General features: G+C 42.8%; 1 protein-coding gene across 1 annotated transcript in view; it reads right to left on the bottom strand.

Moving 5' to 3' along the window:
* Positions 1 to 14,979, bottom strand: part of slc18a2 (solute carrier family 18 member 2) — a 58,463-nt gene extending 43,484 nt beyond the window's left edge. The window contains exons 1-5 of the mRNA XM_061746184.1: positions 14,891 to 14,979; positions 14,602 to 14,823; positions 11,506 to 11,842; positions 684 to 742; positions 494 to 577 (exon numbers count right to left, since the gene is read on the bottom strand). Of these exons, the coding sequence (XP_061602168.1) occupies positions 494 to 577; positions 684 to 742; positions 11,506 to 11,842; positions 14,602 to 14,734 (613 nt within the window). The 5' untranslated portion in view covers positions 14,735 to 14,823; positions 14,891 to 14,979. The remainder of the gene's footprint in view (positions 1 to 493; positions 578 to 683; positions 743 to 11,505; positions 11,843 to 14,601; positions 14,824 to 14,890) is intronic.
* Positions 14,980 to 20,749: the final 5,770 nt, after the last annotated feature.

Below are 20,749 nucleotides of genomic sequence, written 5' to 3'. Positions count from 1 at the left end.
ATTACAGAAAATAAAGGACTTTATCACAATATTATAATTTTCTGAGACAGTCCTGTATAAATAAAGTTGCCTTGCCTCGTCTTGTCCTCTAAAAAATAAACCAGCCATGCTGTACTTATGTGTTTCTCTGCTGCAGCTGAAATTTGCTATAGGTCAATAATTAGATTTATGTTACAAGCATGCGAATGTCAAAGTCCTTTATGGCAGAGTCAAAAGACCACAGAATTGGGCCTTCTTAGAACGTTTTTGACCAATGAAAGGCACTTGCTCCATTTTGAGAGCCCCATGCTCCTTTCCTAAACTGGGAGGTGTCTCCAAGTGAGAGGGGCCTTTACCTCATGTTAACCCTTGCACAGACAAACAAAAACTCTTAATTTAGTACTGATTTAAATAAATTAACTCAGACTATTCTAACTCATTCAACGTAAATGGCAGGAATGTTATTCAGTTAAAAGGGGCGCATTCATAGAAACAGAAGAGAAGGTAACAGTACCAGCCACTGATGAACAAGAGGAGCCCACGCCTTGAAACGATCTGGCCAAAAACAGCAGACTGTAGCTCGATGAAAAGGCGAACACTTCACCACAATAAAAAAAAACAACAAAAATAGAGACAAAGAACCATCAGGTATGAGGGAAGCAGTCAGGATTACTGATTAAACATCCAAATGTGCTGGAACTTACTGATAGTAGAGACAAACATGATACAGAAGCCAGCGAATATAGGGAGTTGGTATCCTATTCTACACAGACAAAGAGAATAAAAAGCATAGATTACATTTCTACAATAAGAACAGGTCATATTAAAGATGTCTACACAGACACACCATAAGAGGAGATCTGTGCAAGCCTCTACAGAACTGAGGTGTGAACGTTGCTCTGACCTTTAATGATTATGCTGCTGGGAAAATGGAATAAACTGTGCAATCTGTCATGTGATCACTTTGAAAACGTTCTTGGCAAAGCGGGATAAGCTTTGGATCTCCATGTGTGTATCACAAATAAAAGCAACACACTTGAAAGACAACACACATTTCTAAAACAGTGGAAAAGAAACGTCCTGTTTCACCATGAAGGTCACATTCTTGCCTTTTGTCATTTGAGCCTGGAGGAGGAATAAAAGGCATTGCTGTTGTAATTCCACATAGATACCTGATCGCTCCACTTGCCTTGCTTTGTCCTCTGTCAGGATCGAAAGTGACAAATGACAAATAATGGGACTGTGTTCTTTCCCTCAATTCCTGCTCATGTGAAACACCAACTGTTGGTTTGAAATAAATGCCACTGATGGTGGAGCAGTCACACCTAAAAAATATTCAAACGGAAATCTTCAGACTACCTCTGTTATGCACTCTGATGTAATTATTTATTTTTTGGACTATTACAGAAGTTATTTTTTGTAAGTTCACGTAATTCCTTTCAATGTCCTAAATCAAACATAGCCATTCCTGCCAATTTCCAGCAGGTTTTTTCTCAATTAAAATATATCTAAAAGAGAGCTAGTGTAAATCTGTTTGACCAATTTTCATTGAAATACCTGCAAAATCTACAAAATCTGAATGACAGATGTTCATGACAGGCTCATGTATAATAACCTGGCCGGATGGCGGTCGGCCTGTGTTCATTTCTAAACTCATACAAATGGATGAGAGGAAGAGCGTCGTCAAGAACCAAGAAAAGGAGTTGGCCTTGGAGGATGACCATGACTTGGATGACTGAGAATCTAAACCACTGTACCCTAAAGACTAAAATACTAATAAGTCCAGACTTAAGATGTGGTACTGGCCAAAAGCGCCTAACTCCTCCAACTCAAACAGCCTTAGATAACAGCTTTCTTTCTGTCTTGTTTCTGTAGTGCACTATCCTTGCAGATGCACTTCCCACACACATGCAAACACAGCTAATCAGGAATTCTGCTCCACTTAGTTTAGTTGGACCAAATCAGTTGTGTCTGATATGACATGAAACCGCTCAACCTTTGCAAGGCGCTAATGGTTAGTCAAGCCCTCTGAAAGAACCGACAACCTTCGGGTCATTTTGACACAAGCCTTAGCGCCATGCAAGGGTTAAAACAATATCAACATGATATAGTTACCATGTGCAGCATTAAAGGTTTCATTTCTGAAACTCTGAACAGTCTCTTAGTGTTCTTTCTCTTCATTTTGTGTTGGATAAGAGCAGAAATGTCATTCTGATTAGATTTGCTTTCACAAAAGAGGAAGTATGAACCATTATTTAGCCCCTAGCTAACAGGAAGCATCTGTTGCATGAAGAAAACACACACACACGCACGTACGCACGCATGCAAGCTCACACACACACACACACGCACGCACGCACACACACACACACACACACACACACACACACACACACACACACACACACACACACACACACACACATACACACACACACACACACAGAGATAAGTAAATAAATAAAACTCATAGTGTGATGCAGTTCCATCATTTGACATTCTGCTTTATATAATAACCAGATATTTTGTCCTTTTCTTTCTAACCTTTGACGGAGCCTGCTGGTAGAACCGGCTGTTTCACATCCCTCCATTAGTCAAAATGAAATTATTGACTTAATTATTTTCCAAAAATACTGATTTTACACTTTTCACTCCTTCTGAAGGCAACAGAATTTGAAAAAACAAAAAATAATTCAGACTATTAACTTAAACAGTAAATATGATCAATCAGCAGGTGGCATATTGGAGTGAAGGTGCATTTCGAAACTTGAAACTGGAGAAAAAGCCAGTCAAAGACACGTGTCTCAAAACAGGTCACCTCTCTTTCTCTCCTCATAGCCAGTATGCAAATATGTTTATTTTCAAATTTGATTAATCATTTAGTAATAAGGTTACCATTTTAAAACAAGACTTTTGTCATTAATTAATTGTGGAGGGGTATGAGTGTGCATAGTTGTTCTTATTTGTCTTTGTGTGGTCCGGAGTGATTACCCCTGATTACACTTGACCCTGAACAGGATGGATGGATGCATGAATGGCTGGAAAAACAATTGCCTTTATTGTCAAACACTCCAAATACTTTAGAAGCCCAATTTCAAAAACAGCTGTGAAGATGTGTAGAATATAGATCACAACAGAGTGCTTCCAGGAATCCTTGCCTCAGAACAAAGTTGGTCGTGTCAGCCACAAATCCAGGCTTAAACTCTATAATATCAAAAGAGAAGCCACATGGAGGAGGGCGGCATTGAGTCCGAGTGGACCATGTTCTCTGCCTCCATTGTCAACGCAGCAGCTCAAAGTTATGGACGCAAGGTCTCCGGTGCCTGCTGTGGCAGCAACCTCCGAACCCGGTGGTGGACACCGGAAGTACAGGATGCCGTCAGACTGAAGAAGAAGTACCGGCAGGCCAAGCGAGCCACAGCTCGGGCAGTCCTGGAGGCAAAAACTGGGGTCTAGGAGGAGTTCGGGGAGGCCATGGAGGAAGACTTTCGGTCAGCCTCGAAGAAATTCTGGCAAATCGTTCAATGCCTCAGAAAGGGGAGGCAGTACTCTGCCGGCACCGTTTATGGTGCATGTGGGGTCTGGGGACATTCTAGGACGGTGGAAGGAATACTTGGAGGATCTCTCCAATCCGACTGACATGCCTTCCACTGAGGAAGCAGAGAGTGGGGACTCGGGGACGTGCTCGTCCATCACCCAAGTCGAGGTCACTGAGGTGTTTGTAAGCTCCTCAGTGGCACCGGGGGTGGATGAGATCCGCCAGGGGTACCTCAAGTCCCTGGATGTCGTAGGGCTGTCTTTGCGACATTGCATGGAAGAAGGGGACAGTGGAGTGGCAAACCGGGGGTGGTGGTCCTTCTTTTTATCCTATTTATAAAAGGGGGACTGCAGAATGTATTCCAACTATATGGGGATCACACTTCTCAGTGTTGGGCCACAGTCCGATATGAACTATGGATTGTGTGATTATATGAACAGTTGAGGCCTTGGGTCAGCTTTGAGGCCCAGCTCTGGGGCCTCGGGTTGAGACAAGCCTCGAGTTTACGACACCTGACCACATGGTTTGGAACAAAGGAAAACCCCTATGGACTTAAAGCAAACAGAATTTGCATCAGGCCCTGCAGTGACAAGGAGACAAGGAACAGCCCCTGATTGGACAAAGACCCCAAGCCACAGGGAGGGCCTCGACTTCCTCGATTTAGTTAACACAAGTTTAGTTTTACGTTGTGAGCTGGACCGCCGACCCTGCCACAACTGTGTTCATTAGCTTAAGTTTTTTTGTTTATCTTATTGTTTGTCTATTGCTGCATCCACATTGCTGGATCTCGATGACATGTTCTTCCACAACAGAAAACAGAGCTCTTCCTCATTTCCCAGTTGAACGACCAGAGAGCACCTGTGAAGTGCTAACCAAACAAAACAATTGAACCTAAGTGCAATTATAATACGTTTGAAAGCCTCACGCTTAGTCTGAAATTTCCGAGCTGGAAATCAGAGAAGCCAGTTGTGTTAGTGGTAGTGTACCGGCCCCCTGCTGGCGCTTATCTAGAGTTTTTGTCTGAATTTTCAGATTTCCTTTCTGGATTATTGATCAATACAGATAAATTCATCATAGTGGGTGATTTTAATATTCATATGGATGTTGAAAGCGATAATCTTAAATTAGCTTTCAATTCTCTTCTAGAATCAATGGGTATCTCACAAAAAGTGGACGGGCCGACGCATTGTTTTGGTCATACTCTCGATCTCGTTCTCACCTACGGTGTTGAAACTGATGGTCTGTTGGTGTCACCTGTTAACTCCCTTTTATCCGACCATTATTTAATAACGTTGGAATTGAATGTTGTTGATGTTGAAGTGCAGGGCAGGAGGTATTATTTTAGCAGATGTTTGTCTGATGAAGCTATTGCTAAATTTAAGGAGACCATTGCTCGTCTTGCGACAGTGGAAAATAGTGAAGCCTCTACTGAAGCAATAGAGGCCAGTGACCTGGGTTCTACCTCTGATGTTGATGTTGATTTTCTTGTTAGTAACACTGCTGATCTGTTGCACTCAGCTTTAGATGAAGTTGCTCCTTTGAAAAGGAGGGTTTCTAGCCACAGGAGCTTAACTCCCTGGTATAATTCAGATATCTGCATGTTGAAACAAAGCGTGCGTAAAATAGAAAGGAAGTGGCACTCTTGTAAGTCTGTAGACTCTTATCGTGAATGGAAAGATATTCTAATAGTATATAAAAAAGCCATTCGCAAAGCAAGAACAGCTTATTATTCAACGTTGATAGAGGATAACAAAAGTAACCCACGTTTTCTGTTCAGCACTGTAGCCAGGCTGACAAAGAGTCACAGCTCTGTGGAGCCGTGTATTCCTGCAGCTCTCAGTAGTGAGGACTTTATGAGCTTCTTTAACAGTAAAATCACGAGAATTAGAGAAGAAATCAACCAGCCGGTTGTGGGCGTTTCTTCAGCTTTAGCGACTTCCCTAGGCTCTGACTTGACTCTAGACTGTTTTGATCCTATAGACCTCCCTGAGCTGATTTCACTCGTTAATAGAGCTAAGTCAACCACATGTATGTTAGACCCCATCCCGACTCGACTATTCAAAAATGTTTTTTCTCTTATTGGTGTGACAATACTGGACCAAATCAACCTATCCCTAAGCTTAGGATATGTACCACAGGTTTTCAAAGTGGCAGTAATTAAACCTTTACTTAAAAAACCTTCCCTTGACCCAGACACCTTAGCTAATTATAGGCCAATTTCTAACCTTCCATTTGTATCTAAAATTCTGGAAAAGGCAGTTTCAAGCCAGTTATGTGACTATTTGTATAGAAATAATCTGTTTGAAGTCTTTCAGTCAGGGTTCAGAATGCATCATAGCACAGAGACAGCACTGGTTCGAGTTACGAATGACCTCCTTATGGCCTCAGATAAGGGATTAGTGTCCATATTGGTTTTACTGGACCTCAGTGCTGCTTTTGACACTGTTGATCATGGCATTTTACTGCACAGGTTAGAGCATGTTGTTGGGATTAAAGGGACAGCTCTATGTTGGTTTAAATCATATCTATCTGACAGGTTCCAGTTTGTTCATGTACATGAGGTTTCCTCAGAACAGTCAAGGGTCTGTTATGGTGTTCCGCAGGGTTCAGTGCTAGGGCCAATCTTGTTTAGTTTATACATGCAGCCCTTGGGAAGTATAATCCAGAATCACGGCATACACTTTCATTGTTATGCTGATGATACGCAGCTCTACTTGTCTATGAAGCCGGATGAAACAGAACCGTTAGTTAAACTTCAGGCATGTCTTAGGGACATCAAGGACTGGATGTCCAGAAATTTCTTGCTTCTAAATTCAGATAAAACAGAGGTTATCATTCTTGGTCCAGAGCATCTTAGGAAGGGACTAGATGGTGTTGCGATGGCTTCCAGTGCAACTGTGAGAAACCTTGGTGTTGTTTTCGATCAGGATTTGTCGTTTAAACCATATGTTAATCAGGTTTGTAAAATAGCGTTTTTCCATCTCCGTAATATTGCAAAAATTAGGAAAATCCTCTCGCAGAGGGATGCAGAAAAACTAGTTCATGCGTTTGTATCTTCTAGACTAGATTACTGTAATGTGTTGTTAGCAGGATGTCCAAGTAATTTGCTGAATAGGCTCCAGCTGATCCAGAATGCAGCAGCACGAGTACTGACAGGAATTAGCAGGAGAGACCACGTCTCTCCAGTGTTAGCGTCGCTCCATTGGCTACCTGTAAAATTCAGAATTCAATTTAAAATTGTATTACTTGCATATAAAGCCCAAAACGGCTTAGCTCCGCAGTATTTACAAGATTTGATAGTGCCTTATGTTCCTGGCCGAGCTCTCCGCTCCCAGGGTGCAGGTTTACTCGTAGTTCCTAGAGTATCTAAATGTAGATTTGGAGGGCGGGCGTTCTGCTATCAGGCACCATTACTTTGGAACCAACTTCCAATCTGGGTTAAGGAGGCTGACACCACCTCTACCTTTAAAACTAAACTTAAAACCTTTCTGTTTAGTAAAGCTTATAGTTAGTGTTTAGTAAACCTCTAGCTGGTGTTGGTAAATCTCTAGGTAGTGTAAACTTTAGTGTGTTAGAGTCAGTAGTCATAGTCGCAGCTATAGAACAAAACTATAATAGTTAGTCTCAAATATAGCTTCGCGGTAGATATGCTGCTATAGGCTTATGCTGCAGGGGGGCACCGACATGATCCGCTGGGCGGTGCCTCTCACCCTTCTTCTCCTCTCCTTTTCCCTGCCTCTCTTCTCCATTACCATTTTTATTTATTATAAATATCTCATAGCTATCATTTTTGTCCATCGTTCCTGTAGTTTCTTGTGCCGGCCCCCCTTTTTTCTCTTTTGTGTATGTTTGCAGGCCGGAGCCTCAGGAGCTGCATTCTGGCCTGTGTTCCCGGCCCTCCCCCCCCCTCTGGTCATCCCATTGCTTCTTCCACCTGCCTACGTAGATGTCTGCTGTTGCTGCTTCCGCCTGCCTGCACCCCCCCCCCCCCCCTCTGGTCATCCCGCTACTCCTTCCACATGACTGTTGTGTGCTGCTGACGCCCCCCCCCCCTCTGGTCATCCCGCTGCTGCTTCCACATGACTGTTGTGTGCTGCTGACGCCCCCCCCCCCCCCCCTCTGGTCATCCCGCTGCTGCTTCCACCTGCCTGCTGTGTGCTGTCGACGTCCCTGACTCCCCCAGTCTGGCCTTCGGCAGGAGGGTCCCCCCTTATGAGCCTGGTCCTGCTCAAGGTTTCTTCCCTCCTAAAGGGGAGTTTTTCCTTGCCACTGTTTGGCTTAAGGCTTTTCTCCCACTAAGGGAGTTTTTTCCTGCCATTGTTTATATAATAATTGCTCGGGGGTTTATGTTTATGTTTATGTTTATGTTCATGTTCTGGATCTCTGGAAAGCGTCTAGAGACAACATCTGTTGTATTAGACGCTATATAAATAAAATTGAATTGAATTGAATTGAATTGAAGTTAGTTTCACGTTGGGGCACCTCTGTGTGGGAAACATTAGAAGAACTTGGGTTTCTGGTAGTGAGAAACTATTTAAGTGTGTATATTTACTTTACTTTTCTCTCATCTCTCTCATAAAACCCCCGAGCCATTTTGAGTTACTGACACACACACACACACACACACACACACACATACAGCCCCACACACACACACGCACGCACGCACGCACGCACGCACGCACGCACGCACGCACGCACGCACGCACGCACGCACACATGTAATCTAAAGTTTGTGTTTACGTTAGTCAGTGTTGTTTTGTGTAGTTTAGCCATCAGAATTTATCCAAGGTGTTGTTTATCATCCTCTTGATACCTGTGTAAATAAATTCTGATTAATTTGAATGCGAGAAGTTGTTTGTAATTATTTTACGCATATTTTTCACAACTGCTGGGTGCCAGAGGCCTGTGTTCGAACTCCTCCCTTCACTAATATTCTGAAGAATAATCTACCTTGAGACTGATTTTCGCTGTTTAGTTATCATTTTCCTGATTACATTAGGTGGTGCCCCGTTTTGATTAAGTCATTTTGATAATTCAATTTGATAAATAATCTATTTTATTAATTAGTAAGGACTGTCTCCCGACAGTCATTAATAACTCTTGATAACTGAACTAGCACACCCACTGTGTGGCACAACATCGGCACTCCCCGGGAAAGTCTACGCCAGGGTACTAGAGAGGAGAATACGGCCGATAGTCAAACCTCAGATTCAACAGGAACAATGTGTTTTTCGTCCCGGTCGTGGAACACTGGACCAGCTCTATACTAGAGGGCTGCATTGGGATTGGGTCCTGCCGGGTCCCGCCGGGTCCCGCCGGGTCCCGCCGGGTCCCAATGCAAATCTCGCGGGAGTGGGCAATTTGAACTTTGCTGCGGGCGGGATACAAACGTGGATACAACTGGCCGAGATGAGTTTCCTCCGCAGGGTGGCTGGACCTTCCCTTAGAGATGAGAAGCTCAGTCACTCGGGAGGAGCTCGGAGTCGAGCCGCTGCTCCTTCACATTGAGAGGAGTCAGCTGAGGTGGCTTGGGCATCTGTACCGGATCCTCCTGGACGCCTCCGTAGGGAGGTGTTCTAGGCATGTCCCTCCTCCCTAGGGAGGTGTTCCAGGCATGTCCCTCCTCCCTAGGGAGGTGTTCCAGGCATGTCCCTCCTCCCTAGGGAGGTGTTCCAGGCATGTCCCACCGGGAGGAGACCCCGGGGAAGACCCAGGACACGCTGGAGAGACTATGGGCCCGATTTACTAAAGGTTTGCGTGCGTAAAAACCTGTGCAAACTTGACATCACCCGCAAACCAAAGTGCCAGCTGATCTACTAACAGCGTGCAAAGACGACTGCGTCTCTGAAATGCGCAAAATTGCACACGAATCCATTTAGTACTTTTGCCCTGATGAACAATCAATATGGGGCGTACCCGCCAGAAATCCTAAATACTGGGAGGGGAAGATGCAAATTGGTCCATTTACCACGCGCAATGAGATTTACCAAGCCTGAAAGTAATTGCGCGTATTGTGATTGCGTCTGTATTTAATACGTTCGAAAGGAAGGTGCTAATCTGCTGCTGCTGTTATTGTGGCAAGGAGGCGACATCCAAAATCAAAGAATACGCAGAGAGAGAGTCTTTATTCTGCTGCATGCTATTTTAAAAATGGTTGCACAAGTTTTATTAAAGGCCACTTTTTCTTTAGTTCTCCGCCTTATATCTTGCCACCTTCTTTTATTGTGCCCCCCTCCACTCGCCCACAAGCAGGCCAAGCCTTTGTGCCAAAACTTTGTATTTTATTGATTACTTATCTTATTGAATGTGAAATCATCCTTCGTAAATTACATTTAATTAAAACCCGTGCTTATTAATCACAAAACACAGGTTAAACATCATGACCAAATCCGCTCCGTCCCGCTGTGTCAGGATCAGCGCAGACAGACTGCAGCTTCGCCTGAATTATGCTTCTGCGTTAAATCGACGGCGTAGCCGACCGCGTAGGGTCGCGGTGGGGATGTGCGTCGCCGCGTAGCCTACGCCGTCGGTTCTGCGTTGGTGTAACGCAGAACTATAAATCAGCCTTTAGTGTGCGCTCTGTGCGCTGTTCTGAACACTTCTCTTCTCTTCTTGCCATATGATGGTCCCGTCTGTCACACATTTACTGTCAGTGTTTGCTATATAATATATAATATACTGTGGGCATCTGAATAAAAACTTAACTCATAAATAGATGAATCAAAGCGCTCTCCAGCTCTGTGTCTGATTGTCTTTTTCTCCTCAGATCATGCCGAGCACCGCGGGGTCACGTAAACCCGACCAATTAAATATTAAAATCAAATTCAGTCCTGTGGCCCGTTTTTCTATTTCGTATTTTTGATCTGTGCCTAAAATTGAAATATGAAAAACCAGCCGTTTTTCCGTTTTTTGTGTTATAATAAAAAACTAATAACAACATAACCAGTCACATATTCATGTTTTGGTTTTTGATTGGCAATTGAAAATGGAAAGAACGAATGATACACGGATTCATCCAGACTCTCCATGGCGCAAAGTTTGCGCTCGCAAACCGTAGGACGTGCAACAGCTCATTTAAATACTGCAGTTTGCACCTGTTATCAATTGCGCACGCAATCTTAGTTGATCACCCGCAAACCACACGCAAACCACACGCAAACAGCACGCGCAAACTTTTTCAGTGCACACGCAATTTAGTACTCTTTATTTAGGATCTTAGTAAATCGGGCCCTATGTCTCTCGGCTGGCCTGGGAACATCTGGGACTCCCCTCAGAAGAGCTGGAGGAAGAGCTGGAGGAAGTGTCTGGGGTGAAGGAAGTCTGGGCATCTCTGCTGAGGCTGCTGCCCCTGTGACCCGGTAACGGATGAGCAGAAGAAAATGGACGGATGGATGGATGGATGGATGGATGGATGGATGGATGGACGGACGGACGGACGGACGGACGGACGGACGGACGGACGGACGGACGGACGGACGGACGGACGGATGGAAATTCACAACAAAAATCACCTCAGTGTTCAAATTAAACAAGTTAAATTCAGGTTCAGTTAAATACAGCCCCATTTCAATCCAAGCGAATGAAATTAAAACAATTCAAAATGGTCCATCCATCCATCCATCCATCCATCCATCCATCCATCCATCCATCCATCCATCCATCCATCCATCCATCCATCCATCCATCCATCCATTATAGCTGTTTAGTCCTGTTCAGGGTCAACACGGTATAATCAGTCAATAGAGACCAGTTAAATATGACAGTATTTATAAAACGCCAGTTCATAAAATGATGTCTTGATGAGTAAACCAACAGATCACAAATCAAATCTCTGATTCACTCTCCTGTCATGAGCCTGGGCAACAGAGGAAAGCCACACTTCCTCAAATGAAAAGGTCTGATTAGCATAAATAGTATGTTGTTTTCTAAGACAACATGCATGGTTTGTGCATGTCACTGCACAGTCACACACAGCTGAAACGTACCTGTTTGTGAGAGGTCCTATAAAGGGGTTGGTGATGAGCTGCACGGTGGCCTTGGATGCAAACAACATCCCTACTTTGACGTTTTCATTGAGCAGCCTGCTTCCTGCCTGGGGGCATTCAGACGAGTTCTGGGGCAGCGGTGCAGCAGACCGAGTCGGAGGAACCAGGTCTGTGGACCTGCTCGTGGAGTTGGAGCTCGTCACCCTGGCAGTCTGGTCGTATAAAGACACAATGGTGTGGAAGGATCCTGGGGGCTCCTGTCGCGATGGGCTGGTGTTCCTTAACGCCACATCTGTTGACTCATCCAGGGTGTACAGATAACTGGGAATGATGGGAACTGGTTGGCATAAGGAAAAGAAAAAGGAACGTGATGAAACATGACAGGACCGACTGAAGTTCATAGATGCCATGGTAATCTAGATGTTTCTTTCACAGTTATTACCCTTATAAACCTTTTCTTGGTATTCACAAGTTGAGGCTCCCCTGGACAATCAAAAAAGATTTGATGAAATCACTGACTCGAACATGGACCTTGTAGCATCCTCAGATGTCTTTTAGACATTTGCCAGATTGCCAGACGTCAAGTAGACTAAACACCATCATCAATCCCATTTCCAAAAAGTGAGTTACAGAAGAATTCAATTTTCTCCTTAATTTTTAACGTTGTACTTAAATAGCATCCATTATTCTTTGCCAAGTATATAGGCAATAAATTATGTTAGTATATGTGTAAGTTAGTATATAGTGACATGTATAAGCTAGTATGTAGTGAAATGAATAAGTTAGTATATAGTCACATGTATAAATAAGTTGACCATTAATAAGTTTTATGTTTGTTTAACGTTTTATGTAAAGCACTTTGTGTTGCATTTCATATATATGCATGAAAAGCGCTATATAATAAGTTAGTATATAGTCACATGTATAAGTTAGTATATAGTCACAAGTTAGTAGGTCTTTTATAATCATGTTTTTCAAGTAAAAACATCATAAAATCACCTGATCTTAGTAAGTACTGGAGTTAGGCAAATATAACTTTAGATAAATAAGAGAATATAGATATATTTACTTTTCCATTCTTGGCGTGGCAAACCTTAAGCTCCAAACAATTTTTAAAACCTCAACGTTAACTGCTTCCAAGTTACAGCCAGGTCCTACTGACCATCACAGTGCACATCTGCAGATGTGCACATCTCTATAAAAGCAGATGTTCATAGGTGTGTGTTAACATAATGTCAAGATGGTAAGACATAAGCAATGGTTTTAGAGAAGCACTTTGATAAGCAAATACACACACATAAACACACACACACACACACACACACACACACACACACACACACACACACACACACACACACACACACACACACACACTTGGTTAGATGCGTAACATTTCTGGGGTTTTTTTGCTTTTTGATTTTACTAAATTGGGCAGGCACACGTGCAGACCTGTAAGGTTCAAAAAGCCGCACATTCCCATGTTTCTATTTTATAAATCCGTCATCCTCATTTACAGATTAAATCTCACAACAATTAAATAGGCATGACAATGAAGGCACATGCTAAACAAGAAACACAAAATTCCATCAAAAGACTCAGACAATCATCAGAGAAGATGAGAAAGGTAATTTTGATTAAATACACTGTTTTATAAACAATTCTGTCACTATCTCAAACAGAATGTTGGTCAGGCTTCTTGGCTGGTGCCGATACAGACCATAAACGATCATTACAGACGCAAGGATAGCAGATATGGGAAGCATGAAGTGTTTTATGATAAAACATAAAACACAACGTATTATTGATAATAATAATAATAATAATAATAATAATAATAATAATAATAATAATAATAATAATAATAATAAATAAAAATACAATAATAATAACATCTCCTACAGATACAATAGGGCCTTCACACTGTACGTGCTCGGGCCCTAATAATAAAAAGAGAAGATGGTCGTTAGAAAACAGCAACTGATGTTCAAGCAGCTCTGAACCAACGATCTGCTGCCAGAAAATCTGAATTGCCACGCTGTGCAAAAGTCTAAGGCACCTCCAGTTTGGTTGTTTTTATCAAGGTTTAAGTGGTCATAGATATTATTTTTCAGTCTCTTCATTAAAATATAAACAAAAAAAGATAATATTAGAGGTCAATTTATTGATCAGTCGCAGATTATTGGTCATTTTTAATATGTTTGACCTCAAAATAAAACCACACGGATTCAAGGTCAGCTTTAACTATTTTTAAGGAATAAAAAAAACTAAGATTTTCCCTTTGTTCAACACAAATGTTTGCAATGAAAATAATTAAGATTCAATTACATCTACATTTAGATGGAATTGACATTTCTGTTTTGATCTTTAAAAGATTGGAAAATACACAAATATGGATGCCAATCAATCTTTTCTGAATCAGTAAGACCGAGGCTATCAGAGTATTAATCTTTTCTGAATCAGTAAGACCGAGGCTACTGTATCTCAGAGTATTATTTCTCTATGCGCGTCGTCGTTCTCCTCCAGCATCGACGGAGCAGAGCAGACACCTAACGCACAAGCCTTACGCACGGATTCAGTTCATTGCCATATTAACAGCTCCTCTCGAAACACATGATTTAAAGAAATAAAGAAAGAAAGAAAACCAATAATATCAAGGAGGAAAAAAACTGTCATACTATTCTCGTGAAAACTATTTGCTTGATGTTCATATTTCCCCCCGTTTCCTCCTCTCTGTACTCATTTACGCACGTGGCTCAGGGCTGGTCACATAAAAAGCTTTTACTCCTGCCTCCATCAGGTGGTGAATATCACTGAGATGAAATGTCTTGCAGTTCTTCCATTTGAAATCGAAGTAAAACCCTGAGTCATGACGGGGATATTCATCTATTTCTAAAGCCATGTCTCTGTCACGTTTGGATTTGAGGAGATTTTAATTAAAGACTGTCCGCACAATAGCTCTGAATCCTAAGGCTTCGCTGAAATTGTGGCAAGATTGTAAAATTGAGTTTATTAGGACAAACAGCACAACATGCTGTGCAAAAAGAGAGGATTGGAAAGTTGGAAGCGCAGGAGCAGGAGCGGGAGCGCACCTACCGACCACGGTGAGCAGCATGTTGTCGAGGAGAAGAGCCACGAACACGATGAAGAGAATCAGTTTTCTCGACTGTCTCTCCTCTCTGAGCCATTTGATCAAATGAAACTCCCGGAGGGCATCTAGTCCCCCCATGGTGATGTCTCAAAGGGAGCACCAGAACCGAAAAGACCAATCCTCCCCTACAGATACAGGTCAGCAGTGAGTCCTCACTTAGAAAGAACCTGGAAAATGTTCAGAAACAGAGGAAAGAGTTGAGTCTGCAGTGGGAGACACTCGGAGGAATCCTACCTGAGATGAGCAGGACCAGCAGCAGAAGAGCTGATGAATTCTACCTGAGATGAGCAGGACCAGCAGCAGGACCAGCAGCAGGACCAGCAGCAGAAGAGCTGCAGCAGGAGAGGAGGAGAGAGAGAAGAGAGAGAGGAAGGCTTTCTACTGACAGGAGCCGCTGCTGACGTCACTGCCTTTGTTTACATCTCCGTCAGACCAGTCGCACCAGTCAACCCAAAGATCATCCCATCAGGGCCCAGTAAATAGATTAGAGATGGCAAACACGACAAACAGCACGGAAAATGCCTGTGATGACGGTCCCAAGTTATTGCTCCCTCTTTTTTCTCTGTTTATAAGAACATATTAAAAATCATCTGATTGTAGTGAGGGTGGGGGACAATACTAAGTATCCCCGTGATTCAACCATCTTTAGCTGTAGTGGCAAAAAAAAACAACAAAATAACAAAAAAACAAAAATGTTCCATTTAACTTCATACATGATCCTTTTTTCGTGAAAAAAGTCGAAATGTTGAGAAAAAAGTCGATATGTCGAGAAAACAATCGAAATGTTGAGAATATTCTTGAAGTATAATTTCGAGAAAAATGTCGAAATGACGAGAAAAAAGGCGAAATTTCGACTTTATTCACGAAATTTCGACTTTTTTCTCGCAACTTAAACTTGAACCCCCTTATGATCCAGGTCCTGGTCCAGGTTTCTTCCCTCCTAAAGGGGAGTTTTTCTTTCCACTGTTTGGCTTAAGGTTTTTCTCCCACTAGGGGAGTTTTTACCTGCCATTGTTTATGTAATAATTACTCGGGGGTTTATGTTCTGGGTCTCTGGAAAGATCCTAGAGACAACATCTGTTGTATTAGACGCTATACAAATAAAATTGAATTGAATTGAATTGAGTGTGGTATCCTTTTATGTTGTGGTTACAGAGTTGGTTCTAACTGGTGATTATAACAATTGGGGGCTCGTCAAACAGGATTTGTTGGTAGTAGTTGTATTACCGTGGTGTGAAATAGGTTATTGGTGTGTGGGATTGATCATTGTGTGGGGATGCCATCTCGAGTTGTGCGTTTGTGAGGTTGCTGTTAAGATTGTGTCTGTTAGTTGTTGGTTGCGGTAAAATGGAATTTAATATAGATGAGTTTGTTAGTGCTCCCACTCGTGATAAGTTGGAGGGTTGTACCAAGGATAATCTTACCCTTATTGCGGAAAGCAGGGCCGTTCCTGACCCATTTGGCGCCCTAGGCAAAATATTTGCTGGCGCCCGTCCACCCCGTTCCCGTCCACCACCACACACACACACACACACACACACACACACACACACACACACACACACACACACACACACACACACACACACACACACACACACACACACACACACACACACACGGAATAGCAATTTCTTTAGGATGTATTAAATAATTAAATATATAATATGTAATAAATAAGTAATACACAACTCAGTGCAGCAATTAAATAAAGAAACAAGTGCAAACACAAACAAAATTTCAAATAGTAAAATAGGTCAAGTAAAAGGTATTGCACACAAATAACAACTACTACCAATAATAACTATATACAAAATACCCTGTAAAAACCTCAATTTAGCCCACAACACCTTACAATAACCATTTTAACAACAATAACAACAGCATTATAGCCATTGACCGGCTAACGTTTTAGCATCGCTCCCGTTTTCCCAACAATTATCTAGATTTTCAGCAGACAATCAGAAGTAAGTTTAACAATAAAACGTGAGGATTACTTAAATGCACATGATTGTCAAGGTCAGGGGCGGAGCAGGGGTCCCAGCCTAGGGGGGGGCGAAGCATTCTAGATGGGCCCTTGAGGCCTAAACATCTCCGTTAAAACATAATAGCTAAAAAAAATGCCACAGATCAGCTCTCTGACACACAACCACAGCACGCAGGGGACACGGTCAGAACTATTCAAATGAGGTTTCAGCACCATGGATTTACCAGTCATTATGTCAAACCTAACTATAACCCTAATGCAGACTTTAAGATATAAGTATCAAACTGGAGATAAAAATCTAATGACATCCAGTGATGTCTATGGAAGCTCATTTCCTCCAGTAAAAGAAAAAAATAAGATGAAATCTTAGCCTTAAAAATAAAAATATCATAATTTTGTCATAATTTTGACATAAAAAGTCATAATTTCAATCTCATAATTATGGCTTTCTATCTCATAATTTCGACTTTCTATCTCATAATTTCGGCTTTCTATCTCATAGCTTCAACTTTTTATCTCATAATTATGACTTTCTATCTCATAATTTCGACTTTCTATCTCATAATTTCGACTTTCTATCTCATAATTTCGGCTTTCTATCTCATAATTTCGGCTTTCTATCTCATAATTTCGACTTTCTATCTCATAATTATGACTTTCTATCTCATAATTTCGACTTTATATCTCATAATTTCGACTTTATATCTCATAATTTCGACTTTCTATCTCATAATTATGACTTTATATCTCATAATTATGACTTTATATCTCATAATTATGACTTTATATCTCATAATTTTTACTTTCTATCTCATAATTATGACTTATCGTGGGGATATTTTTACTTTTAAGGCTAAGTTTTCATCTTAGCCATAGATGTCGGATTGGCTGAGTAGATCAATTCAGACACGTGTGTTCAACCTACACAACAGTTTACAATGTGCGACGACATGTATTTAACACAATCAGACACGGCGGTCAAACAGCAACAAACAATATAGGAAAGGCCTGATATTCAGCGTCATGACAATGTTATCAGAAATAATTGATAATATGACAGCTTACCAATGATGGTTTCATCCAGGGTTGGGCAGAAAACCCCAACAAAACATATTTCCATCCACATCAAAACATATTTCCTGCTTTAAGACTCCTTCTGATGAGACAACTGGCTAAAGGCTGATTTATGGTTCTGCGTTACAACGACGCAGAGCTACGGCGTAGTGGGTGGGGGAGGGGGCGCTGCACGCGAGTGAGTTGAGGTGAGGGGCCGCAGCAAAATTAATTGTGGCTGCCAGAGAGGCAGAAGGATGCAGCCAGGCAGAAATTAAAATTAGAAAAACGATTCCCTTATTATTTAAAGACTTTTGGCTATATATGTACTGTTGTTGTTTTTTAGTGTATTCATTTCTAATTTAAAAAAAAAAAAAAAAAAAACAGCTGGTTGCATGGCGCCCCCTGGCATGCTGGCGCCCCTAGCATTTGCCTAACCTGCCCTATGGGCGGCACGGCCCTGGCGGAAAGGTTTGAGATTTTTGTCAAGCAGGGAAAGAAATCCAACGGGTCCATGTGTCCCTGACTGCAGACCCGCAGACCTCAATGTGGGCGGACCGCGCCCCCTCAACGTTTGACCTCGCCCACTCCCCAACGTTTCACAAATAATGGAAGTAAGTGTGACTTTTATAATATTGTTCATATAATTGTAGGTGTATCATTAGGTTATGTGAATTAGCTGCACATGAGCTAATGACTGTATCTTTTGTTATGGCGCCGATGTGGCAGGCGGACTTTTGAAATGCAAGAAACCTGGTTGGTTTTCAAATTAACACTGCTGTCTGCGAGCGCGACGCCTCTGACTCGCTCAGTCAGAAGCTGGATTAAAATCACAGCACAACCAGAATGCACAGACCCTTTGTATTTTGGCTTTGTTAATAATTACAATGTAATGGTGAAAATACTTTGGGTGGGGAGATACATTTTGTCCCCACCGGCTAGATTCTTGTGAATTCGAACCTACTGAAACTAAACAGTGTCCTGCTTGTGAGTGGCCACTACAGTATTATAATATTTTTACTTTACTGTTATGCCTCTTTCAGAGTTCACAATCATCAAATGTGAATTGGGTTGTCGAAATACGACTCACCTATACTGCCTATATTCCCAAGAGACAATAATTAACAGGGCTCAATTTTTGAAGCATCTAATGGACCTTCAGATTGTCCAGCGGCTCCTAATCAGGCCACCATGGCCCCTCCACAGGCCACTGTCACCCCTATTTATTTTATTTATTTATTTTCCCCCCACCCCCCTTTTCTTTTTTTTTAAGAGAGTGAGAGAGATGGGGTCCCACTTTCAAAAATTGTTATTATGATGATTGTTGTTGTTCTTATTGTCATTATTGTTGTTGTTTTTATTGTTGTTACAATAAAGAAGTATCTCATTACATTTTATTGTGATAAATACACATTAACACAACTTTTTCATCATTTCAATTATGTTCATTGTGTTAAAATCCATGCATTTCTCCATATTCATAAATGGCTTCTTGTCCCATTTTCGACACTGAATGATGAGTCCGTGGGGGGCGGAGTCAAACGTTAAACTCCGCCCACATTGAGGTCTGCGGGCCTGCAGTCAGGAGTTTTTGGTCTGGTTGCCACCAAACCAAAAACTCCGGTTTGGTGGTAACACTCCTAAGGAAGGTTCAAATGCATTTGTGGTACCATCTAAGGCAAGTGGTTCTGATGGTGCGTAGGGGAGGCCTACCAGTGAGGACTGGGGAACTAGGGAAAGCCCAGTGTGTTTCTATTGCAGGGAGCGAGGAAAATTGTTGTTGCAAATTGTTATGCTTTGAATAAAGAGAAGGGGCTTGTAAAATCTGTTGCCTTGGTTAAAACGGCTAGTCCTGTGTGCCAGTTGGCTTCACTACCAAATGAGTCTGAGCTTGGTGTGTTTGCTCCATTTCTTATGGAAGGTTTTGTGTCCTTGACTGAGAAGGGGGATAGGGTTCCCATAAAGATTTTGAGGGATACAGCAGCGTCACAGTCCTTCATGTTGAGTCATGTGCTGCAATTTTCTAAGGAGTCAGCTGGGGATTCTGGTGTCCTTGTGCATGGTTTGGTGGTGCAGTACTTAGATGCGCCTTTGCATACTATTTACCTTGAGTCAGACTTGGTTACGGGCTTTGTGACTGTGGGGGTTCGCCCGTGTTTCCCAATTGAGGGAATGTCCTTCATTTTGGGGAAAGATTTGGCTGGGGGTAAGGTGCTGGTAAAGCCGGAGGTGACTGCCGTTCCCGTGATAACTGAGGTCTCCGGTGCCTGTCGTGGCGGCAATCCTAGAACCCGGTGGTGGACACCGGAAGTACAGGATGCCGTCAGACTGAAGAAGGAGTCCTACCGGGCTATGTTGGCCTGTGGGTACCGGCAGGCCAAGCGAGCCGCGGCTCGGGCAGTCCCGGAGGCAAAAACTCGGGTCTGGGAGGAGTTCGGGGAGGCCATGGAGGAAGACTTTCGGTCGGCCTCGAAGAAATTCTGGAGGACCGTTCCGCGCCTCAGAAGGGGGAAGCAATACTCTGCCGGCACCATTTACGGTGTGGGTGGGGAGCTGTTGACCTCGACTGGGGACATCGTCGGACGGTGGAAGGAATACTTCGAGGATCTCCTCAACCCGACTGACATGCCTTCCACTGAGGAAGCAGAGAGTGGGGACTCTGGGGCGTGCTCATCCATCACCCAAGCCGAGGTCACTGAGGTAGTTCGTAAGCTCTTCAGTGCCTGGGCACCGGGGGGTGGATGAGATTCGCCCTGAGTACCTCAAGTCTCTGGATGTCGTAGGGCTGTCTTGGTTGACACGCCTCTGCGACATTGCATGGAGGAAGGGGACAGTACCGCTGGAGTGGCAAACCGGGGTGGTGGTCCCTCTGTTTAAAAAGGGGGACCGGAGAGTGTGTTCCAACTACAGGGGGATCACACTTTCAGCCTCCCCGGGAAAGTCTACGCCAGGGTACTGGAGAGGAGATTACGGCCGATAGTTGAACCTCGGATTCAGGAGGAACAATGCGGTTTTCGTCCCAGTCGTGGAACCCTGGACCAGCTCTATACCCT

The sequence above is a fragment of the Cololabis saira genome, chromosome 17 (assembly GCF_033807715.1).
Source record: "Cololabis saira isolate AMF1-May2022 chromosome 17, fColSai1.1, whole genome shotgun sequence".
In the NCBI taxonomy this organism is placed as follows: Eukaryota; Metazoa; Chordata; class Actinopteri; order Beloniformes; family Belonidae; genus Cololabis; species Cololabis saira.
Note: the sequence above shows the minus strand (reverse complement) of the source record. Positions and strands in the feature narration are given on the sequence as shown.